The 22,300-nt window shown below is 43.4% G+C and overlaps 1 protein-coding gene across 6 annotated transcripts in view; it reads left to right on the forward strand.

Moving 5' to 3' along the window:
• PLEKHA4 (pleckstrin homology domain containing A4) overlaps positions 1-22,300 on the forward strand; it is a 2,050,101-nt gene that overhangs the window by 1,351,586 nt on the left and 676,215 nt on the right. For all 6 annotated transcript variants that reach the window (XM_044059475.1, XM_044059472.1, XM_044059474.1 and 3 more), the window contains one exon: positions 7,917-8,003. In XM_044059475.1, coding sequence (XP_043915410.1) covers positions 7,917-8,003 — 87 coding nt within the window. The remainder of the gene's footprint in view (positions 1-7,916; positions 8,004-22,300) is intronic.

Below are 22,300 nucleotides of genomic sequence, written 5' to 3' on the forward strand. Positions count from 1 at the left end.
TGTCCCAGTCAGACTTTCCTGATAAACAAATGTTAAATAAAATAAATACATTTTATTGCTTATTACAAATTGTATTTGTTTCGAGGAATAATGCTAACTTTGGCTCCACAGTACTCTGTAATATCCTTCCATGAGGGCCACCCAAGGTCTGATTAGCTGGGGACTTCTGTCCCATCAGTTGAGGAAGGAATGAATGAAAAGGACAACATCAGATAAAAAAGTTAAGTACTCACCATAATGTTCCATCTTTGTTGTTCATTTTCATTCTTCCTTAACTTCCCACCCACCTGCCTCCATCCCTTTGCTTCTGGAAAGAGCTAAGAGTTCTCTTTTAAACCTTTGTTCCTAGTTTAAGCTCCAGCATCCTTTTCTTATTCTATCTTTATTAACCTTTTAAAATGTGGTCCCTTTATACCTAGGGGCAGCAAACTCAATCTGTGGTATGTTAGTCTGGAAGGGCATTAAGGGGAAAGGGAGGAGCTGAGGAATTTTGGCTCTGAGGATCTGTTAGAACTGGCCAAGTCAGATCTGAGTGTCTTATCCGAGCCCATCAGTTGAGGAAGAATGAAAATGGATAACACAGATGGAAAGTTATGGTGAGTACATAACTTTTTTTGGCGGGAGAAGCCAGTCTCAAGAAAGAATCAGGTCCTCACCCAGGAAGGGGTATATCCTCTGTCTAGTTCTACCTAATCATGATAGGGTGACACCAGGTGAGCTACGAGATATGCTGGACAACAAGGATTGTGCAACTTTGTGATTTGTTATCCCTGGAGTAATATTTTGTAATGTCACAAAAAAAGACATCTTCAAATACAGGAAAGTAGAAGCACAGCAGGAGCTGAAAATAATATAGGAGTTATATTAAGAAAGGAGTAAAGAAGGGAGAGGAATTGTGTATCAGAGAAAGAAAGTATCTGAAGAGGAGACAACTAGCTGGACCAAAGAAAGAGATGAGGCAGGTTATCAATGAAAAGAGGAAGTCATATTGAAGGAAGGCAAGCACAACATGAGAAAGGAAAGTGTATAATGCAACAGGAAATGAAGGAAGACAAGAACAATATGAGAAAGGAAAGTGTATAATGCAACAGGAAATGAAGGAAGACAAGTGCAATATGAGAAAGGAAAGTGTATAATGCAACAGGAAATGAAGGAAGACAAGTGCAATATGAGAAAGGAAAGTGTATAATGCAACAGGAAATGAAGGAAGACAAGTGCAATACGAGAAAGGAAAGTGTATAATGCAACAGGAAATGAAGGAAGACAAGCACAACATGAGAAAGGAAAGTGTATAATGCAACAGGAAATGAAGGAAGACAAGCACAACATGAGAAAGGAAAGTGTATAATGCAACAGGAAATGAAGGAAGACAAGCACAACATGAGAAAGGAAAGTGTATAATGCAACAGGAAATGAAGGAAGACAAGCACAACATGAGAAAGGAAAGTGTATAATGCAACAGGAAATGAAGGAAGACAGGCACAACATGAGAAAGGGAAGTGTATAATGCAACAGGAAATGAAGGAAGACAAGCACAACATGAGAAAGGAAAGTGTATAATGCAACAGAAAATGAAGGAAGACAAGCACAACATGAGAAAGGAAAGTGTATAATGCAACAGGAAATGAAGGAAGACAAGCACAACATGAGAAAGGAAAGTGTATAATGCAACAGGAAATGAAGGAAGACAAGCACAACATGAGAAAGGAAAGTGTATAATGCAACAGGAAATGAAGGAAGACAAGCACAACATGAGAAAGGAAAGTGTATAATGCAACAGGAAATGAAGGAAGACAAGCACAACATGAGAAAGGAAAGTGTATAATGCAACAGGAAATGAAGGAAGACAAGCACAACATGAGAAAGGAAAGTGTATAATGCAACAGGAAATGAAGGAAGACAAGCACAACATGAGAAAGGAAAGTGTATAATGCAACAGGAAATGAAGGAAGACAAGCACAACATGAGAAAGGAAAGTGTATAATGCAACAGGAAATGAAGGAAGACAAGCACAACATGAGAAAGGAAAGTGTATAATGCAACAGGAAATGAAGGAAGACAAGCACAGAAAATGAAACAGCAAGTAAATATCAAGGATGGAAAAAATATGTAAAAAGGAGAGAAAAGTGCAATCCTGCCACAATTGTCATGTATTTGCAAAAGAATAACAAGGTAAAGTGTCAGCATGGGAGGAGTGTGATGTGTGTACTGGTTGCACCCTCATACCTTGTCTGCCATTTCCTTTATTTCAGCCATCTGCATACTTATCACAGGACATCAGGTCAGTGGAAACAGTGGTCCTTGTATATATTCTTATTGTGTAACTTTTCTTTGGACCTTTGCCAACCACTCTGTATACTTATGAATGTTTACTCCTTTGCTGTGAACCTTGATTTGAGATGTAAACTCATAGCATGAGACTGTGGAGTCAGAGGGGTTCTTGTCTTTAACCTTTTTTGTTCTGTTCCCCAACTGCAAGGCTCTGACATTGTGGCTTATTGCATCCCCTCAGTGAGATTTCTTACCATTTTTTTCTGTTCCCAGACTAGAAGGCTCTGACACTGTGACTTACTACATCCTCTTCATGAGATTCCTGACCATTTTGCTCTGTTCCCCGACTGGAAGGCTGTGACATTGTGGCTTATTGCATCCCCTCAGTGAGATTCCTGACCATTTTGTTCTGTTCCCAGACTGGAATGCTGTGACATTGTGGCTTATTGCATCTCATCAGTGAGATTCCTGACAATTTTGTTCTGTTCCCTGACTGGAAGGCTGTGACACTGTGGCTTACTGCATCCCATTCATGAGATTCCTGACCATTATGTTCTGTTCCCCGACTGGAATGCTGTGACATTGTGGCTTATTGCATCCCCTCAGTGAGATTCCTGACCATTTTGTTCTGTTCTCAGACTGGAAGGCTGTGACATTGTGGCTTATTGTATCTCCTCGGTGAGATTCCTGACCATTTTGTTCTGTTCCCTGACTGGAAGGCTGTGCATTGTGGCTTATTGCATCCCCTCAGTGAGATCCCTGACCATTTTGTTCTGTTCCCTGACTGGAAGGCTGTGCATTGTGGCTTACTGAATCCCCTTCGTGAGATTCCTGACCATTTTCTAATGTTCCCTGACTGGAAGGCTGTGACATTGTGGCTTATTGCATCCCCTCAGTGAGATTCCTAACCATTTTGTTCTGTTCCCTGACTGGAAGTCTGTGACATTGTGGCTTATTGCATCCCCTCAGTGAGATTCCTGACCATTTTGTTCTGTTCCCTGACTGGAATGCTGTGACATTGTGGCATCCCCTCAGCGAGATTCCTGACCATTTTGTTCTGTTCCCTGACTAGAAGTCTGTGGCATTGTGGCTTATTGCATCCCATCAGTGAGATTCCTGACCATTTTGTTCTATTCCCCGACTGGAAGGCTGTGACATTGTGGCTTATTGCATCCCCTTGGTGAGATTCCGGACATCATATTCCTTCCGTTTCCTGTTAGTCACCTGTAAGACTTGTGACAATTGTGACTGTTCTCTTTTGCATTTGAGGGATGTTTTACATAGTTTTTCTCAGTAAATGGAATTTTCCATAAAATTTGGGAATATGGTCTAAGGTAGTGGGATTCCACAGAAAACATAACATAGGAAGACAAAACAGAACTACTTGGAGCCATAAACACTCCTAAGCTGGCTCATGCTGTGCAGCCATAAGATGCTTAGTTTAGTGCATAAAATGTAGAGATGCTGAAGGCATCTTCTGTTGTTCTAGACATTGGTATGGCAGCATAAGTAGTGCAGTGGCCTTTCTGGTGACAACATAGGAGACTGGAAATTAGTTTGGTATAACAGTGCAGAGTTAATGAAATGTACCCCTACAGACCCCTTTGATATTCAGCTCACTAGCAATCCCAGGTAAAACTCTAGAAGAAAATAAACTATAATTAACTCACTCAATATGTCAGCCAATACTGCCTCATATCAACAAAGCAGCATGGCTAATGGTCAGGCTGCAGCACTTCCTTAGCAATGGGAACTCTTACCAATGACACCTTGCTTGGAATGGACAATTAACTTTTCACAAGTGCCATTTTTCAATGGCCTTACCAAAGCATTTGAACTTGTTGACCAAACTACACTAATAGACCATGTCAAAGATATTTAAATTAGTTCCAATACAATTCCCATGGTAGAGTCGGATTTATCGAATGCATGTAAAGTATTTTAAATATTGTACAAAGAACTAATTGTTTCAGTGCTTTTTATATAGTCATATCTTATTTTGTTTGCCATTTTATGTGCTACATCGATTTGTACTCCCAGGCTATGACTGAAATAAATCCGCAGGGATCAGTACTCTATGTAAAATGTTGATAGAATTCCCGGGATTGTCAGGGATGGGATATGAGGAGATTCTTAGACAAGTGAGCACAAGTACTCCAGAAGAAAAGAAAGAAAAGTGGGTAAGAACTGCTTGTACTTCAATGACAGGGAACACATAGAACACATAGGAACATATAGTTAAAGAGGAATGGTGGGGGAGGGAAGGAAATGTGGGAACACATAGGAACATATAGTTAAAGAGGGATGGTGGGGGAGGGAAGGAAATGTGGAACACATAGGAACATATAGTTAAAGAGGGATGGTGGGGGAGGGAAGGAAATGTGGGAACACATAGGAACATATAGTTAAAGAGGAATGGTGGGGGAGGGAAGGAAATGTGGGAACACATAGGAACATATAGTTAAAGAGGAATGGTGGGGGAGGGAAGGAAATGTGGGAACACATAGGAACATATAGTTAAAGAGGGATGGTGGGGGAGGGAAGGAAATGTGGTTAGCAGGTGGAAGGGCAAGGTTCAAAACAGAGGTATGAAATGCTGAATCAAGGAGAGGGTGTAGGACCCTAGAGTGCACTTCCTAAGGCAGTGGTAAAGTGTAAGTCATTATTTGACATGTTCAAATCTATTTGAAACTTTCAAAGAAAGGAATGAAGTAAGAACTGAGGCAGGTGCATATAGACAGACACAAAGCTTGGACATTAGGACTTTCAGCACCTTAACTGTCTGTATGTTGATAAAGCAGTTTTAGAAAGGTCTCTCTATTCACTTAGGGTGTATGCATCTCTTACAAGATGGGTGCATTCTTGACTTATCTTAATTTACTTATCTCTGCAGTCTCTGACGGGAGTTACCAGCAACCCATTAGAAAATTCTGTGGCAACAGTCTTCATGAGACTCCCCTTCATCATTATTGTCTCTGGATTCTCGCTAGTATTCCCACGTGACTCATGGTGGATCAGTTAGATGAATGGCTTCTTTGGTGGTGCACCTTCCTGATGTTCATCTTTAACTCTTTTTTTGTTGCTGCTCCTTTGTGGATTACCTCCTTCGCATGTATATTGCTACTCCTTGATCTTCTCTCAACTTCACTTCTGTTTCTTATGACTTTCTGTTTGGTGACACCTTCACAGGAATCCTTCTCAAAGCAGGGTTTCACAGTTTTTTGTGTGTCCACCATATGTTTTCAAGGTAGGCTGTAGTAACAGACGTTAGAGAATTGTCAGCCTGTACATTGTCACTCTGACTGGAGAATGACTGTTCTCCAGCAGGGTGTTAATGTATAAGAGCTCAGACTGTAAGGAAGCTAACTGTGCCATTATTTTACATCTACTAAGTATCTCTTTTGCTTTTAGCGAGTGTAGAAAAGAAATAAGAAAAAACGTGTGTGTGTGTGTGTAAGTGTATGTGAAAGTGAGATTGACTGAAAAATTATTTTACAGTTGCTAAGCAGTGCTTTTGCTGTTTAGCGAGTGTAAAATTAAAAGAAAGATTATAAAGATAAGAACAGTGTGCGTGTGCGTGTGTGTGTGTGTGTGTGTGTATGTTTCTGTGTGTGTGTGTGTGTGTGTGTGTGTGTGTGTGTGTGTGTGTGTGTGTGTGTGTGTGTGTGTGCTTATTTTTCTGTGTGTGTGTGTGTGTGTGTGTGTGTGTGTGTCTGTGTGTGTTCGAGTATGTGAGTGTGTGTGTGTCTTTGTGTGTGTGTGTGTGCATGTTTGCATGCATGAAATTGGAAGTGTGTTTGTGTGAAAAAGAGAGAGTGAGATTGATCAAGCAGTGGCAACAGCAGTTAAGAAGAAAAAGCTGAGCAATATATAAGGTCTGTTGAAAGTCCATATGTACCAGTTATACAGATGCTGTCTCTCCCAATTTAAAAAATTAATTGGGCTGTTGCAGAGTCTGGTAAAAACTTGCTTTTGATTTGACTGTGCTTTCACACAAAGATGTTAATGTATTTGATTTTTAGGCAAAGAGATAGAGTTTTCTGGATTTGTAGTCTTCTGTATTTGCCAGTATTCATACTTACGTAATAAAGTATGTGCCCTTGGATAATTGAGGGAAAAACAAATGATTAATCTTTAAGCACTCTGCCCTGACTCCTGCAGTATTTGTTTTCCTGTGCTAGTGGTCTTGTACCTGTTCTTTCAGTACCTGTAGGGATCTGATGGCAATCTGGCTTGTTTGTCTTTGAGTCCATCTCGCATCTTTTGACTTCCTTACTTAGACTTCTGAGCAGGAAAAAAGTTTTGTGTGTGGCTTGATACTCCAGAGTACTTACAGTCTCCTTAACTGTAAGGGGATTTTATAATTATGTAGTGAGGCATTTGTGGCAAACCTCACAAAACTCTAATGTGATGACTATGCATTATTTATCTTTTAGGGAGTGTGCATACCTCTCAACCTGTTAGCTCAACAAATCTGGATAAAGCCTAAAATAAAAGGGAGACAAAGGCACAAACAAAGTAATGCATTTTAAATACCGCGCCTATAAAATCAGAAAGTTGCTAGAATAACAGGATTTATGTTAGCATGCATTTTCCGAAGGAAATAAAATCTGAACCTCAAATGTATGTCATTATTTAGTGATTTCAATCCCCAATGAATGCCAACAAATTGTATGAGTAAGGGACCCAAAATTTGAGGTAAACAGCTGGATATTTTTGAAGATCTTACATTCTGGATGCAAAATATTTCCTCCAACACCATTTGCATATACTACAACAAGTTTTAAACATTAGCCGGAGGAAATATTTTACATCAAAAATATAAAATAATAATATAGTAATAAAAAATAAATAAGTAAAACACAACAATTTTGCTGACAGCCCATTTGCTAAGCACAATGCCTGCCAGGGTGTGTGTCAATGTGTAAATAATGCCTTTCCATGGGTATAGAGGCCCTCCACCTGCAGTATCTGGCCTCAGAACACCCTGGGGGTGTTTTATTTGCATATTAACACACACCGTGTTGGGCATTATTGCTTAACTTATCTGTCTCTTCTTTGTTCTTGCTTCTTTCCTCCCTCTATCATCCTCTTGGCATTGTATTACTTTGGTTGTCAAGCACTATCTTTCTTTTGTTCTTTGCAAGAAATTAAAGTTAGCAAGGTTTTCTACACTTTTTTGCCCAGCAGTTACCTCACAGCAGTGCCTGCAAAGTCATTTACAAATGGAACAAGTTGTTAGAAACTTCATTCAGTGACAACTTTGAAAGCAATTTTTTGTGAGAGCAGATTAAACCCAGTCCACAAACAAATGCAAGAAACTGCGCATCTTCACTCCATCTCTTAATATAGTCAAGTTAAACATAATTGCACAGTGGAAGGTAAAAAACAAATTCCATTTGCAGTGGTTCTTTTTGTCAAATGTGCATTGACAGTTTTCATCCAGTTTCAATAAAGTGTGACTATTCCTTTGTAATAGCTTATGTAGGAGATTGTTTTCATGATTCTGTTATGGTGAGTACAAATATAACTATAGTTTTGTGATTTCATTAATTTATATTCAACAGTGTAGTATGGCGCATATTTAATGCCTGAATGTGGCTGAGGTGATAAAGCTGACATATCTCATATTTCTGTTCCTTCAGCATTTGAGTCTGTACCAGGAGAGGTGCTATACACCCCAGCCTCCATACACCTCACGAAGCAGCACCCCAAGGCTCCAGGGAAAGATGGTGAGAGAGTGCATGTTTACCCAGTTTATTCATCTCTTTGAATTAGTAGTGGAGTATGTTTATTTGAGTGCATCTCATCAGCATTTAACAACAGTTTCCCTCTTCCTCTCTTTATATACATACATACATTTGTAATCTACATTTCTTGCTATGTCCTGCACTGGGTACCATGATTGTTTCATCAGTCATATTCTGGAAATGTCTGGTGCTGTCCTGTAAATTACCTTCATTTATCTCTACAAAGATAAATTAAAACATACATGAAGATCTTGTTGAAACTGTAAAGTGTTACTAATATACAAACATGGGTGAAGCTAGAAATGATTGTACCAAGGAAAGCACACAGAAGTATCAGTTTCCTTGAGGACTGTGTTACTACTCCAGGCAACAGCTCCATGTAACAGCCTCGGTAGCATGTTTATAGAATGGGCACTCACAACAGTGCTGTCCTGGGTTCAAGAAGGACAGCTTTTTGAGGCAGTAAAACCTGAGTGGTGAAGGTACTGCGTTATCATTGGGTACACAGCTGGTTTTATTGTACTTCAGTGCTACTGCCACCTATGGGCAAGAGCTGTCACGTTATCTATTAGAAAGGGAAGATACATTTAACTGCTCTCTTATTTGTATTCATTGGATACAGGCCAACTCCAGTATTTGTGGGGTCTATATTAGTAAACCAAAGGTGCATTCTTTTGAATGCATCTTGGTCGAACTGAAAACGGAAAATATCGAAGCGGCTGTTAAGCAAATTCTTTCCCTGGGAAAGTATTTACTTGGCCACTTCAGTACTTTGCCGTTTTCAGCACTGTAGTGCGGTCTCTGAGTTGGTATATTTAAGAAGGGGGGTGTAGGGGATGAAGCCCCCCACTTAATGTAATGTTTGTACTTGATTTTTCTTTTTTGTTGGAACAGCGATTTTTTTTCCCTTGGGAAAAAAATCGCTGTTCTGACACGTCGACATTGTAAGCTTTCACTTACATAGAGTCGATTAAACACTGTTCGCATTTTTAAGCGTTCGGTGATTTAATATAGACCCTATTTTTGGGCTACTTTGGGAAAAAGAAACTACAATTATGAAGAGAAGCAAAATGGAAAGTTTCTTTCACTATGCAGTAACGCAAAGAACTATGCATAAATCTATTTAAAATGATGTGTAACTGTTACCTTAAACATATTTCTGCTCTTTGTATTTTTTTTTTTGTATCATCGCTGAATACGTGTGACCCGATGTTGTCTTTTCCATCCATTCCTCAAAAGATGGATCTTCGATCCAACCTCAGATCTGGCTTTGGCCACTTTAAAGCTTCAGATTTGATGCTTAGGCTCCTCCCCTACCCATAATCCCCATGCAGAGAACTCACTATCTCAGATCTTGTTTGCTGCTTTTGTGCTGGAATGATCTTTGGCGCTCTGGTGTAGTGGTTGATATTATCATGATTTAGCTTTTCTTGTTTCCTTCAGATAAGTGCCTTCTCTATGTCCATATTTTTCCTTCCCCCTCTGGTCTCTTATAACCTTTGATGTTAAGTTGTCAATCTCGCCTTCATTCTTGCTGGATGGGTTCGGAGCCGATCCGCACTTGCTTTAGCTCGAGAACTCCTTTTACCAGCTCGAGGCAACCCTATATCCCATGATGCAAGGCGGAACTACCCCAGATCTCGTTTGCCTCTTAGCGAAAGAGGTCTCCTTTGCCAGCTAAGGTAAGTTTTTCTTTGTAAAATAAGAAAAATAGTAGTTAGGGGTTTATTTTTCCCTTTTAGTGTCAGTTTAGTCTGTAGTTAGTTACAGCCCACCCTTTTCCCTTGTTTTCAAACTTTTTTATAATCTTAGTCTAAAGTTTTTTAGTCAGGCCTACTTCCCCACTGGTTATTCCCTTCCTGTGTGTTTGTGTAAGGGATTAATTTGTGTGTTTGTTGGGATTGTTTGTGTTTCCATCCTCCTAGGATGTCTAAGGAAGGCAAGGTCTCAAGAAGTGTGACCAGTGCTGTCAGAAAATGTCTCTGACAGACGGTCACACTCCTGTTTGCACCTGCAGGACTCCTGTGCTTTATGTCATGCTTTTAGCCAGAGAGTCCTGCAGGAAAGGAGGAATAAACGTATCCTCCGAGGCTTACTTAAGCCAGAAGGTTCTCCTCCTAAATTAGGGTTAGGAAAACCTTCTAAACCACCGAAGGCTCAGGCTACAGTGTCCAAGCCTCCTCCGGTAGCTCGGCTCCATCGGAGCCGACTGGCTGGAGCCGATACATCTACTGTTCAACTAGTGGGTTGATACCCTGACTACTGTGGCCTTGTCGGCCCGCTGGAGCCCGCCGACTTTATTCAGGCATCGAGAGAGATCCTATCCTCGCCCATCTGAGTCAAGGGGACTCGCCCGATGGCTTCCGACCGTAAGAGATCCTGGTCCCTTCTATACTGAGTATCCACTCGGGGTCTCCTCTTTGTCGGAGCGAGCCATCGGAGCCGATCTTGAGATTCCAGGCTGTCTGACCATGATTTAGAGAGGGTGGTAAGCAGGCTGTTGAAGTCTCAGGCACTGGCCCAAATGCTCCATAGCCCGTCTCAACAGACTTGGCTATAGCCCCAATCCTTGAACTTCCTCCTCCGACTCCACACCGCAGTTCGGAGCCGGAGCTTCTCAGGACAGCGACTGTGGCCGCGATACATCTCCGGGTTCCGCTGTCTCTCGCTCGATCTCCTCCTTGAGACCTTCCTTGGAGGGATCCGGGTTTCCACTGTCGGCTCCGAGGGTGGCATCGGACCCTTGTCCGCTCGGCGCCCCTTCTCTCTCTTTGGAGCCAGCCATTCCTGTTTCTTGAGCGGTGTGTTCCGACTCCGGGAGAGGAGCCTTTGAGGTGATGAGGAGTGTCCTGGCCTCTGAGCCTGGTCAACGGTCCATCCCTCTAGCTCCTCCCTCTTCAGTGCCTGCAGATGCCTCTTGCCAACCTCTTGCTCACCCAGGGATCCATCGCCCCAGGTTTCCCCTCCTCTTCGAGGTTTCTCCTGATCCTGCAGGGGAACCCCGGAAGAGGACGGTAAGAGGAAACACACAGACTCCCTGAGTCTACTACATCTGATACCGACTTAGATGAGTCGGAGGGTTCCCACTGTCCCTGTCTCTTTTCAGACATCCTTGAGCTCCTCAAACAGAGGGGAATTGTTGACCCCTCCGAGGATGAGTGGTATACCTGGCGGCTCCGACCCTCCACCTCCTGGTCTCCGCCTTCGACCCACTCATGCAGGTAGTGGCTCGTAGCTCCAGATTCTGTGGAACCTGTCCCCAGAAGACCATCCAAATTCATTACGGCCCCTTCGGACAAACAGTTCCTTTCCAGGGTGGATGCTATGGTGGTGTGGCGGCTGCCACTAAGAAGAAATTGGCGGATCTTCAGTACCTGTCCATCCTCCTAATAAGGACTCTAGGACCATGGACAGGTATGGAAGCGGATGTTTTCTTCAGCGACCTTTGCTATGCTCGCTGAATTATCTTTGTCACTTCACCAGGCTTCAACGAGATGTTCTCAAGGAACTGGGAGAAGTAGTCCAGGATCCTTCTGCTGCTGGGGCTCAGAAAGATTGCTGCAGCTTGCTATCCTGAATTCCATATCTAACTCCTCCATGCGGCTCATATCCTATGCGGCCGATGGAGCGAGCAGGGCCGCAGGCACAGGAGTTGCTCTTAGACGCCAAGCCTGGATGCGGCTTTGTAATTACTTTAAGGCGTCCTTCACTAATACCCCCTTTGATGGTTCGGCTTTGTTCGGACCTCAGGTGAAGGATACCTTGACCAGGTGTGAGAACTCTTTCTGCCGTTGGAGTCCAGTTTTCCACTCCTTCTAGACCATACCCCAAGGGTCAGATGGGGGGGAAGATGTGGTTCCAAAAAGCCCAAGGAGCTACACGTAGTCAGTTTACCCCCAGAGGCAGAGGGGGTAACAATAATAGACGCCACCCTAGAGGCAGGGGGGGTCCTCAGAACCAGGGCAACAGGGAGTCTCTTCCTGAGAAGCCCTTTCAGCATCCCTGAGGTGTTGCCCGACTGTCCACCCTTGGAGGCAGTCGGGGGAAGGATTTCGCTGTACCCAGTAGCCTGGCAATCCCTATCTCAAGAGATGTGGGTACAGTCGATTATATCCGAGGGTTACAAAATCCCCTTGAAGGTTTCCCATACCTCTTCAATCCCTTCCAGACATCTCACCCGGTCAAAGGGATTTGGCAGAACAGGAGGTTTCAAAGCTCCTAGAAAAATGAGCCGTCCAGACTGTGCCGGCAGACCAGGTAGGATCCGCGTCTACTCCAGATTCTTTTTGGTCCCCAAAGGATGGGAGATTGGAGACCAATATTAGCCCTGTGCAATCTGAACAGATTTGTCAAGAAGGCAAGATTCCGGATGGTCACGCTTCAGTCCAGTCTGCCCTTTCTGGGCAAGGACAACTGGATGTTTATAGACCTTCAGGATGCGTACTATCACACGCTCCAGAAGGTTTCTCGCCGGCTAGGGACCAGTCATTACCAATTCAGAGCCCTGCCCTTTGGCCTCACTTCAGCCCCCAGAGTCTTTACCAAATGCATGGCAGTGGTTACAGCTCATCTGAGGCCGAGGATTCCAGGTGTTTCCCTATTTGGACCTGGCTCCTCTCCGCCACCACCAAGTGTCAGCTTCTTCAGTCCAGAGACTACACTCTACAGCTTTGCAGGAGTTTGGGAATTTCAGTAAACTTCGAAAAGTCTTCTGCTGCCTTGCCAATCTATCACCTTTATAGGCAGAATTAAACACCGTAAAATGTTAGCCAGACTAACAGATCAAAGAATTCTGGACATCCAAAATTTGTTCGGCTTCTTTTGCAAAGCAACAAGATCAAAGCCAGATTTATACTGAAGGTTCTAGGTCTTATGGCTGCGGCCATTGTTCTTCTACCACTGGCTCGCTTCCACATCGTCTTCTGCAGTGGATGCTTTTCACGCAGTGGTCGTACCACAGTCTCCCGATGAGGCACGAAATCTTGGTAACACAGTCGTGCGAGCTCATCTGAACTGGTGGATATCTTCCCTCTTCTTCATCAGGGCCGACCCTTTATTCCCTCCTCCAGTTGCCACAGTCACTATGGATGCCTCTCTGATCGGGTGGGGGCATTATCAGGGCAGGATGGTCCACGGACGTGCAACCCATAGAATACCATCTGCACATAAATGTCCAGGAGATGAGAGCAGTGCTTTTAACGTTGCAAGCCCTCAACGACTTTCTTCCCACGGGGACTATTGCAGTACAGACGGACAACATGTCCGTAGTCTGGTACATCAACAAGCAGGGCGGACCAGGTCCTATCCGTTATGTCGAGAAGCTCTCAGACTTTGGCAGTGGGCGATCTCTTCTCAGGGGTTTCTGATAGCAAGGCACATCCGCCGCAGGTCCAACCTATTAGCGGACAGGCTGAGCAGATCCATTCTGATGCCTCACGAGTGGTCTCTCAATCAATCTGTAGTGGATCAGATTTTTCTGAAGTGGGGCACTCCTTGTTGCGATCTTTTGCTACTCCTCAAAACAACAAGTGCCCGATTTCTTCACTCTCTTTCCCTTCCAGGCCAACCTCTGAGAGACTCTCTAACCCAGGATTGGCCCGGGGACTTCTGTGCTTTCCTCCTTCCTGATTCCACAAGTCATTCAGAAAGCCACCGTTTTGAGAGCCAAGTTGATCCTCATTGCCCCATATTGGCCTCGACAAATTTGGTTTCCGTCTCTGCATCGTCACCTTCTGGTGCAGCCCTGGCATCTGGACCCAGTTCCGATCTCTTGATCCACCAATCGGGTCAGCAGCACCGGGCCATTCATTCTCTCAACCTCACTGCTTGGTTGCTCCACTTCCTACCCTAGCCAGGCTACCGATGATTTGCGACTCAGTGACAGACATTTTATTCTCTTCCTTGAAGTCGTCCACTAGGACTGTTTATGCTAGCAAGTGGCCGTTTAATTCCAGAAATATTGACCCCTTTACTGCTCCTGTACATTCGGTTTTAGATTTCCTGGAGGTTTTTCATTCAGGATCCTCGTCATCTACAGTCAAAGTACAACTGGCTGCTATTTCTAAGTATCATGTTGGCCTGCATGACAATAACATTATGTCTCATAGGTTATGCAAGGCCTTTGAGTTTTCCTCCTAAAACCACCTATAAAGCATCCTCCTCCGCAATGGGATCTAAACTTAATGTTGGCATCCTTGATACTACCTCCCTTCGAACCGTCTGCTTCATGTTCTTTGAAGTTATTGACCTGGAAAACTATATTTTACTGGCTGTCACTTCTGCAAGAAGGGTTTCGAGATTCAAGCTCTCTGCATCCGCCCCTTATTTGGTTTTTCATAAGGACAGGGTATCATTAAGAACTAACCCTTCCTTTCTTCCCAAAGTCATCTCAAACCAACATTAACCAATCTATAGATCTACCAGTCTTTTCCCAAACTATTCCGACAGAGCTGAACAGAAACTGCATTTTTGGATGTCCATCGTCAGCTCAGGTACTATTTGCATAGAACTAAACAATTCAGAAAATCGGACCAATTATTTGTCTCCTATGCAGAAAACAGGATAGGTCTTCCAGTATCTAAAGTGACCTTATCCAGATGGTTGACTTCCACTATTTCCTATGTGTACTCTCTCAGGGCAAACAGCTATCTTCTAAGCCAAAAGCACACTCAACCAGGAGTCTATCCACTTCTGCAGCTTTTCAGGATAGACTACCCATTGATACCATTTGTGCAGCAGCTACTTGGGCCACACCTCATACCTTTGTCTCTCATTACAAGTTGGACTTGGCCTCTAGAGATAGGGCCAGTTTTGGTTCCACAGTTCTCAAGAGTCTGTTCCATTGAGCCACCTGGGACACAGGTGCTCATCCAGCAAGAATGAAGCGAGATTGACAACTTAACATTTAGAAGTTATGTACCTACCATAACGTTGTTAGTCCTCCTCCTTCCCCTGGCCTGGACAGATCTTGGAGAGTTCCTATTAGATTGTTTCCTCTGGTACGTTGTTAGGAGGATTTCTTTTAGGAACCATTGTTCCTATTTCTGTTAGGATAGTCTTTAGCAAGGTTAGTTAGCTGCCAAACGAGATCTGAGGTAGTTCCGCCTTGCATCATGGGATATAGGGTTGCCTCGAGCTGGTAAAAGGAGTTCTCGAGCTAAAGCAGAGGATCGGCTCCGAACCCATCCAGCAAGAAAGAAGGCGAGAGAAGACAACTAACATGGAACGTTATGGTAGGTACATAACTTCTAATTAGTTAAAAAAAAATCTTTTTTTCTTATTTGCATAGTATAGTGTAGTATAATATTGTATAGTATAGTATAATGTTGGTATAGTTTTAGGTTAGGGTTAGGATAGTAATTTTTGTCTTACTGTCACAGTTGCTGTTATATGCATTTAAAAAGTGTATGTCATGTACACATAAACTCCCTAATTCTGATGCACACGATAAATGTGTGTACTGCTCTGGCCCCTCACATCTTGATGCATCCTATTCCATTTGTGAGACTTTTGGCCAAAGGGCTGTAATGGAAAGATAAAACAAATTAATACTTAAGAGTCTTCAACCTACTTCTGGAGAAAAACCCTCTTCTGCTTCTGGGGAGCAGTTGGTCTCTTCATCTTCTTCCCCTGCTTCATCTTCTAAAAAACAGGACAAACATAGAGCATCTGACAAGGATACTCAGAAACCTTCAGAGAAGGCTAAACCAAAATCTCCTAGGAAAAGGTCCCTGGAACTGACCACCTTGTCACCTCTGGCACTGAGGTCCTGGAAACATTTTATCCAATGCTGTTTTCAAATCTGATCCTTTTTGGAACCTCGACTTCTCCTAAGTTCTCTTCAGAGCCAGTCTCTCTCATACGCAGGTCTCAGTCCTACAAGACAGGTTGCCAGACTTATCCAGGCCCCTCTTTTTAGCCTCATCCTTTATGTCAGTAAGATCCTGTCAGAGCCTAACTGAAGCAGATGTGGACAGGATGATGAGGTGCTTTCTTTGGACCCATCCACTAAGAGGTACTTCTGGCTCCAAGTGCTGTCGGATGTGTTGGAACCAGTTCCCACATCACTCCTTGTCGGCTCCTTCTCCAGTTTGATCTTTTGGATCAGAATGCTTGGATCCAACTCTATCCCAGAGTAGATCTGCATCAGCGCTTAGACTACTTTGACCCCAGTGAGTTCTTTGACTCAGTCATCTCCAATCTTATCAAAGCCATTTGAGTCACAGAGCTGTAACACTGGTGCAGACTCCAATTGGTTGGGATCAAATCCAAGGTATTTGGATCCTTTCTTCCCCTTAGGAATCTTGGCGCTAGATAGTTTGGCTCTGGTAACTGCCTTGGACATGAGTTGAATGGTTTCTGGTATTGAGCTGCCTCCGTGGGTTTTGGCTGCAAAGGTTATACTCCCCAGAACCATTTTGGGCTCCACATTTGAATCTTTCAAAAAAGAACTCTCCCAACCCAGAGTAAGGTCTTCCGTCTCAGACCTGGATCTATCCCACCCCCATAGGATCTCCCAGGGTCCCCAGTCTTATGTCAGGACAGCCAGTTCTGAAATGCCTTGAAACTGCTCTCCCTAGAGAGATCTTGTATGTTTCTGAGCCCTCCCCTGAGCAACCTGAAGAGGAGTTTCATAGTAAACACGGGTGTAAATGGAGAGACTTGGATTCTCCTGGGGAAGCCTCTCCTCTTATACTTGTGTTTCCCATAAACTGACATTGATTTCAATGAAAAAGAAGGTTTCCCCCAATTCTCTCTTGAGAATGTGCCATTTGGAGACATTCTTGAACTTCTTAGACAGAAAGGAGGATGGTCTTCCCAAATTCCTTCTCCTGAGGAATTAGTCTTTCTCATGGCTTTCAGTGCTGCCCCATCTATTTTTTGAGTGTTCCCTCCCACTGTTTGATCTCATCCTGCACATGGAAGGTACCAACACAGTTGCACCTATCCCTAAGAAGCCTGATAAGTTCTGGGTTGCTCTGAAAGACTGAGCACACTGGAGTAGGGGTCCTGCAGTAGATTGCATGATTGTGTCGGCAGCCACCAAGAAGAAGCTTGCTGAAGAAAGCTCCTCTGTCCATCCACCAAACAGAGAGTCACATGCTTTAGACAGATTTAGGAAGTGGACCTATGTCTCATCTGCTTTCTGGATGACAGCACTTAATTATTTGACACATTTCATTAATTTTCAGAGAGATGCAATAAAAGATATTGCCAATTCTCTCCCAGGAACCTTGACTCTGGATCAGAAAAAGACTATTGATTCTCAGCTGGCCACCCTATAATCTTTATCCAATGCCTCTATGTGCCTTATCTCTAATGCTACAGAGGGTGCCTCTACAGCAGCTAGAATGGGCATTTCCATTAGAAGACATGCCTGGATACAGTTATGCAACTTTGCAGAGAACTTTACAATGTCCTTCGTCAATGGCCCTTATGATGTATCCACCTTGTTTCATCCAAAAGTGAAGGAAATGATTTCCTAGAGTGGAAAGAATGGCAAGTCTCTGTCTGCCAAGAGACCCCTCATCAGACGGTCTTCAGAAATCAGAAGGCAGGAAAGAGGATATGGTTTCAGAAAATCTCAGGGAATGTCACCTGACTCTCCTGGAGAATGAGCTGTCCATGGCAGAAGGGGAACCTCACATAATGAACATCACCTGAGAGGCAGAGGTTGTCCACAAAACTAAGGCTTTAGAGGTCCATTCTCTGAGAAGCCTTTCCAGCACTCCTGAATGGATGCCTGAATGTTGCACACTGGAAGCAGTCGGGGTGCTTATCTCTACATAAACTGACCCGGACATCCATCACTCAAGACAAGTGAATGGTGAGAATAATTTCCAGAGGTTACCTTATTCCTTTTCATTCCTCTCCATTACATTCCAGAAAAATTCCTGATGTTCCACCCTCACAAAGAAAGGAAGCTATTTTAGAGATAAAAAGGCTTCTAAACAATCAAGTTATACTAAAGGTCCCACCAGACCAGAAAGGATCCAGCATTTACTGAAGCTTCTTTTTAGTACCAAAGAAAGATGGGGACCAAAGGCCAATTTTGGACCTGTGTCACTTAAACAAGTTTGTTAAACACACAAAGTTCCATATAGTCATTGTTCAGTTCATTCTTCCACTGCTGAGGAAAAATGACTAGATGTATTTGATAGATCTCCAGGACATATTCTATCACATAAAAATGGGCAGGTGATCCAGGAGATATTTCTATTTCCAGATGGGAACCATTTACTTCCAATTCAGGGCTCTGCCCTTTAGACTCACCACACTCTCTTGGATGTTTATAAAATACATGGCAATAGTGGCATCTCAGCTATGACTGTAGGGGTTCAGATTGTTCCCCTATGTGGATGAATGGTTCACCACTGCACCTTCCAGAGATCTACTCATTCAAGCCAGGGACTCCTTGTTCCACCTACGCAATGAATTGGAAGTAACAGCCAGTCTATAGAAATCCAAACTGCAACCAGTTTAATTTCTGGAATTCATCAGGGCACTTTTAGAGACAAGATCTCTGATAGTAAGATACCTCAAACATAGATCTTGTCCCTCCACCAACAAGCACATCAAGTCTTGTCCTACTAGAAGCTACCTGACGGGATGATACTTCATCTTTTAGGGTTCATGGCTGCTTCTGTTATGTTATTTCCATTAGCCAGGTTCTATATGCGAGTCTTTCAGGGTATCCTGGTGATCCACTGGCCAATCAGACAACATCCAATGTCCCATCCACTTATCATCACAAACATTTGTAGGGCTCGCATACAGTGGTGGATAAGTTCTCCATATCATCAGCAGGGATGCCCTTTAATTCCCCCCCAACAGGCCACAATGACCTTGGACACCTCCCATTTAGGGTGGGGGAGCATTATCTGGGAAGGACTGTCCAGGGTACATTGTCTCAAACAGAGGCCAGTTTCACATCAGTATTTTAAAGATGAGAGCAGTCCTCCTAACGTTGCAGTCCTTTCAGGACGCTCTTCCCTTGGATGTGGTTTCTGTTGAAACAAACAATATGGCTGTGGTTTGGTACATCAGTAATCAGGGAGGAATCAGATCTTACCCCTTGTGTCAAGAGGCCATTAGAGTTTGGCAAAGGGTGATATCTTCTCACCCTTTCTTACAGCAATGCATATCGTGGGAAGTCCAGCATTCTTGTGGACAGGTTGAAGCAGATGCATTCTATCCCCTCACACATGGTCCCTCAATCCATTGGTAACGAAGTAGATTTTCAGCCACTGGGGCCAACCTTGTTGCCATCTCTTTGCTTCTACCATAAACACCAAGTGTGACAAGTTCTTTGCTCTAATACCCTATGAGGGGGAGTCAACACAGGATGCCCTAATGCACTTTTGACCCCGGGACTCCTTTATGACTTTCCCCCAGTACCATTGATCCCAAAGTTCCTACAGAAAGCATCAGCACTCAAGGTCAAAGTCATTCTCATACCCTCCCTTATTGTTGTGTGGTTTCCCTTCCTCTGGCCTCATCTAGTTCACCCTCCCTTGGTGCTGGGCTCAGACCCAAACTTAGTCACCTATCTGAACATTCAGGCCCTCAAATTAACCACATGGTTTCTCCAATCCCACTGATGGTTGGACAATCCAGGTTTTCCTCCTCCTTTTCCCACATTTTATCTTACTCACAAAGACCTTCCACCAGAAAACTATATGAGAACAAATGGAAAAGTTTTTCTTTTTGGTTATGGAGAAAAACACTGACCCTTTTCCAGCCTCTCTCCCTGGAATACTAGATTTTCTGGCATAATATTTTCAAGGCCAGCTACTGCACTGTCAAGGTTGAATTCCCCACAGTCTCTTCTTTCCATATGGGAGAGGAACATACACCTATAGATTCTCCTAGGTTATCCAAGGCTTTTCTGTGGGGCAATTTTCTTCCTCACCCTCTGCTTAGAGATCCACTTCCTCAGGAGGATATTACAACTGTTTTGCAGGTTCTGGCAGCCCTCCCTTTGAACCTGCTGCTAAAGCTCATATAAGATTCCTGTTCTGAAGACTTTGTTTTTGTGGCTCTCACCTTTGTCAGAATTTCTAAATTACATGCCCTTTCCTCATAACCTCCATATCTATTTTTTCACAAAGACAGTGTTCTTAAGAGGCAGTCCATGTTTTCTCCCTCTAGTGAGTTCCAAATAATCATGCATTAATTAGGGCATATATTTGCCCATTTTTTTCCCAAATGTCTCAAACAAGGGTGAATATAATGGTTCCTTACGTGATCGAAACCTTAGGTTATCAAAAACCTAAAGGTCGACCACTAAATGTCAAAATGTGAAAATTGCGAACAGCTGTTTCCACACAGGGAAATGAGTCATTTGGCCGTTAAGCGGATTTTGTTCTTTCTCTGCTGTAGGGTGATCTCGGAAATGGTATATTTAGTTAGGGGGGTGTTGGGGTGAAGCCACCCACTTCATTTCTGTTTGAAACTTTTTTTTTTTATTTGGCCAATGGCATTGTTTCCCTATGTGGAATATTTCATGATCGACCTTTAGATGTTGGATAATTTAAGGTTTCGATCATGTAATATAGACCCGAATATAATTTACATTTGTTAAATGCTTGCCATCAGTTGTGCTTTTATTTACATCAGACAAAATCTTTCAGAAAATCTGATCTGTTATTTCTCTCTTTTCTAAAGTCAAATTGGGAAAAGCGATACCTAAGGTCATACTAGCTTGTTGGCTGGCCCAGTGGATTTATTTTGTTTACCAAGAGAAGGAGTTATCGCTCCCTTCAACTCCTAAGACTTAATGTGAAATTGTTCAATCTCGCCGTTTGTTCTTATGCATGGGTTCGGAGCCGATCCTCGGCTCCGAGACGGCCACTTCTACAGCTCTGCATCTTGAGAAAGCTTGAGGCACAGTCCTATCCCACAATCCCCTAGTGCTAACCCTCAGATCTAGTTTGCCGCGGCAGCAGATGCATCGCAGAAGCTCGGGCCAGTAAACTTTTTCTATTTTTCAAAGTTTTCTATAACTTACCTTATTAGTATAAATAGTTAGAAATATATATATATATATATATATATTAGTCTTTTACTAGTGTAGTTGCAGGGGGAGTTATATATTCTTCTTCTTATTATTATTTTATAACTTTTTCTAAGGCAATTTTCAGGCCTATTATCCTGTCTTTTTAACAGGTGTTTTTTTTCTTTAAGAAAGGCTTAAGTCCATACTCTTTTTGTGTGTAGTGATACCTTTAATTTTTTTCTTGTTTTCAGGTTTTTATAGGTATATGTCTGATTTTTTGAACATGTCTGAGAAGCAAAAATCAGGCTTTAAGAAATGTCTATGCAGACAGAAAATGTCCATCATGGATAACCACTCTTCCTGCGTCTACTGTCTTGGCCCTCTATACTTAGAAGGACTGCTCTATTTGTCATTCCTTCAGTGGGAGGGTCATGATGGAGAGACGCAGGAAGTTAGTAGACAGGGGTTCATTAAAGCCCAAATTTCAGGAGGCCCTTGGCAAGGCTAAATTGGTATCCAAGTCTTTGAAGGGGTCCAAGTCTTCGAGAGTGTCGGAGCCAAAGTCATCGGCTCCGAGCACCTCTATTAAAATTCGGACACTGGCTCCACAGACTTCGGAGTCAGCTGTCGAATGTATATCTTTGATCGAGACTCCGGTCTTGGAGCCGGTCTCGGAGGTTCTGCCGCCATCGATCCTTCACTCGGTGACGACTTCGGCCCCTTCGACCCACTCTTCGAGATCCTTATCTGATTCGGATGTGGATCGAGTGATACAGAAGTTAATGGAGAATTCGGCCCTTTCTAAATTGATCGAAGTTTCGTCCCAGCTGGTTTCGAAACTCGAAGCCCTCCCTGGGTCATCTACTGCTCCTCCTCCGAGACCTGTCGAGTCTTCGGAGCCAAGAGTCGAAGTTCCAATGATGGTAGAACCATCGATACCGAAGCCTACAGCCATGCTTTCAGTACCGTTGACCTTGACGCCCTCGGAATGGATCAAGGGGTCCCGGAGCCGACTATCGTTCCTTGGTTCCGGGGCGGACAGTCGAACCGAGATTTCAGTACTGACTCTCCCCCTAGGAGCCTCTGCTCAGATTAGTTCGGCACCGTCCTCTGGGTCGGAGCCCGGACCCCCGGTCTTGGGGATTGTTCCTGGTTTCTCGAAACCAGGAAGGTCTTCGGATCCGGATACCGGTGCCTTCGACACCATGAGGAAGGTCTTGTCGAAACAGACACATATCTCATCGGATTCTTCTTCTCCTCCCCCTAAGGGTCCACGTTCGAC

The sequence above is a fragment of the Protopterus annectens genome, chromosome 17.part0 (assembly GCF_019279795.1).
Source record: "Protopterus annectens isolate FY-2018-M chromosome 17.part0, PAN1.0, whole genome shotgun sequence".
Lineage (NCBI taxonomy): Eukaryota > Metazoa > Chordata > Ceratodontiformes > Protopteridae > Protopterus > Protopterus annectens.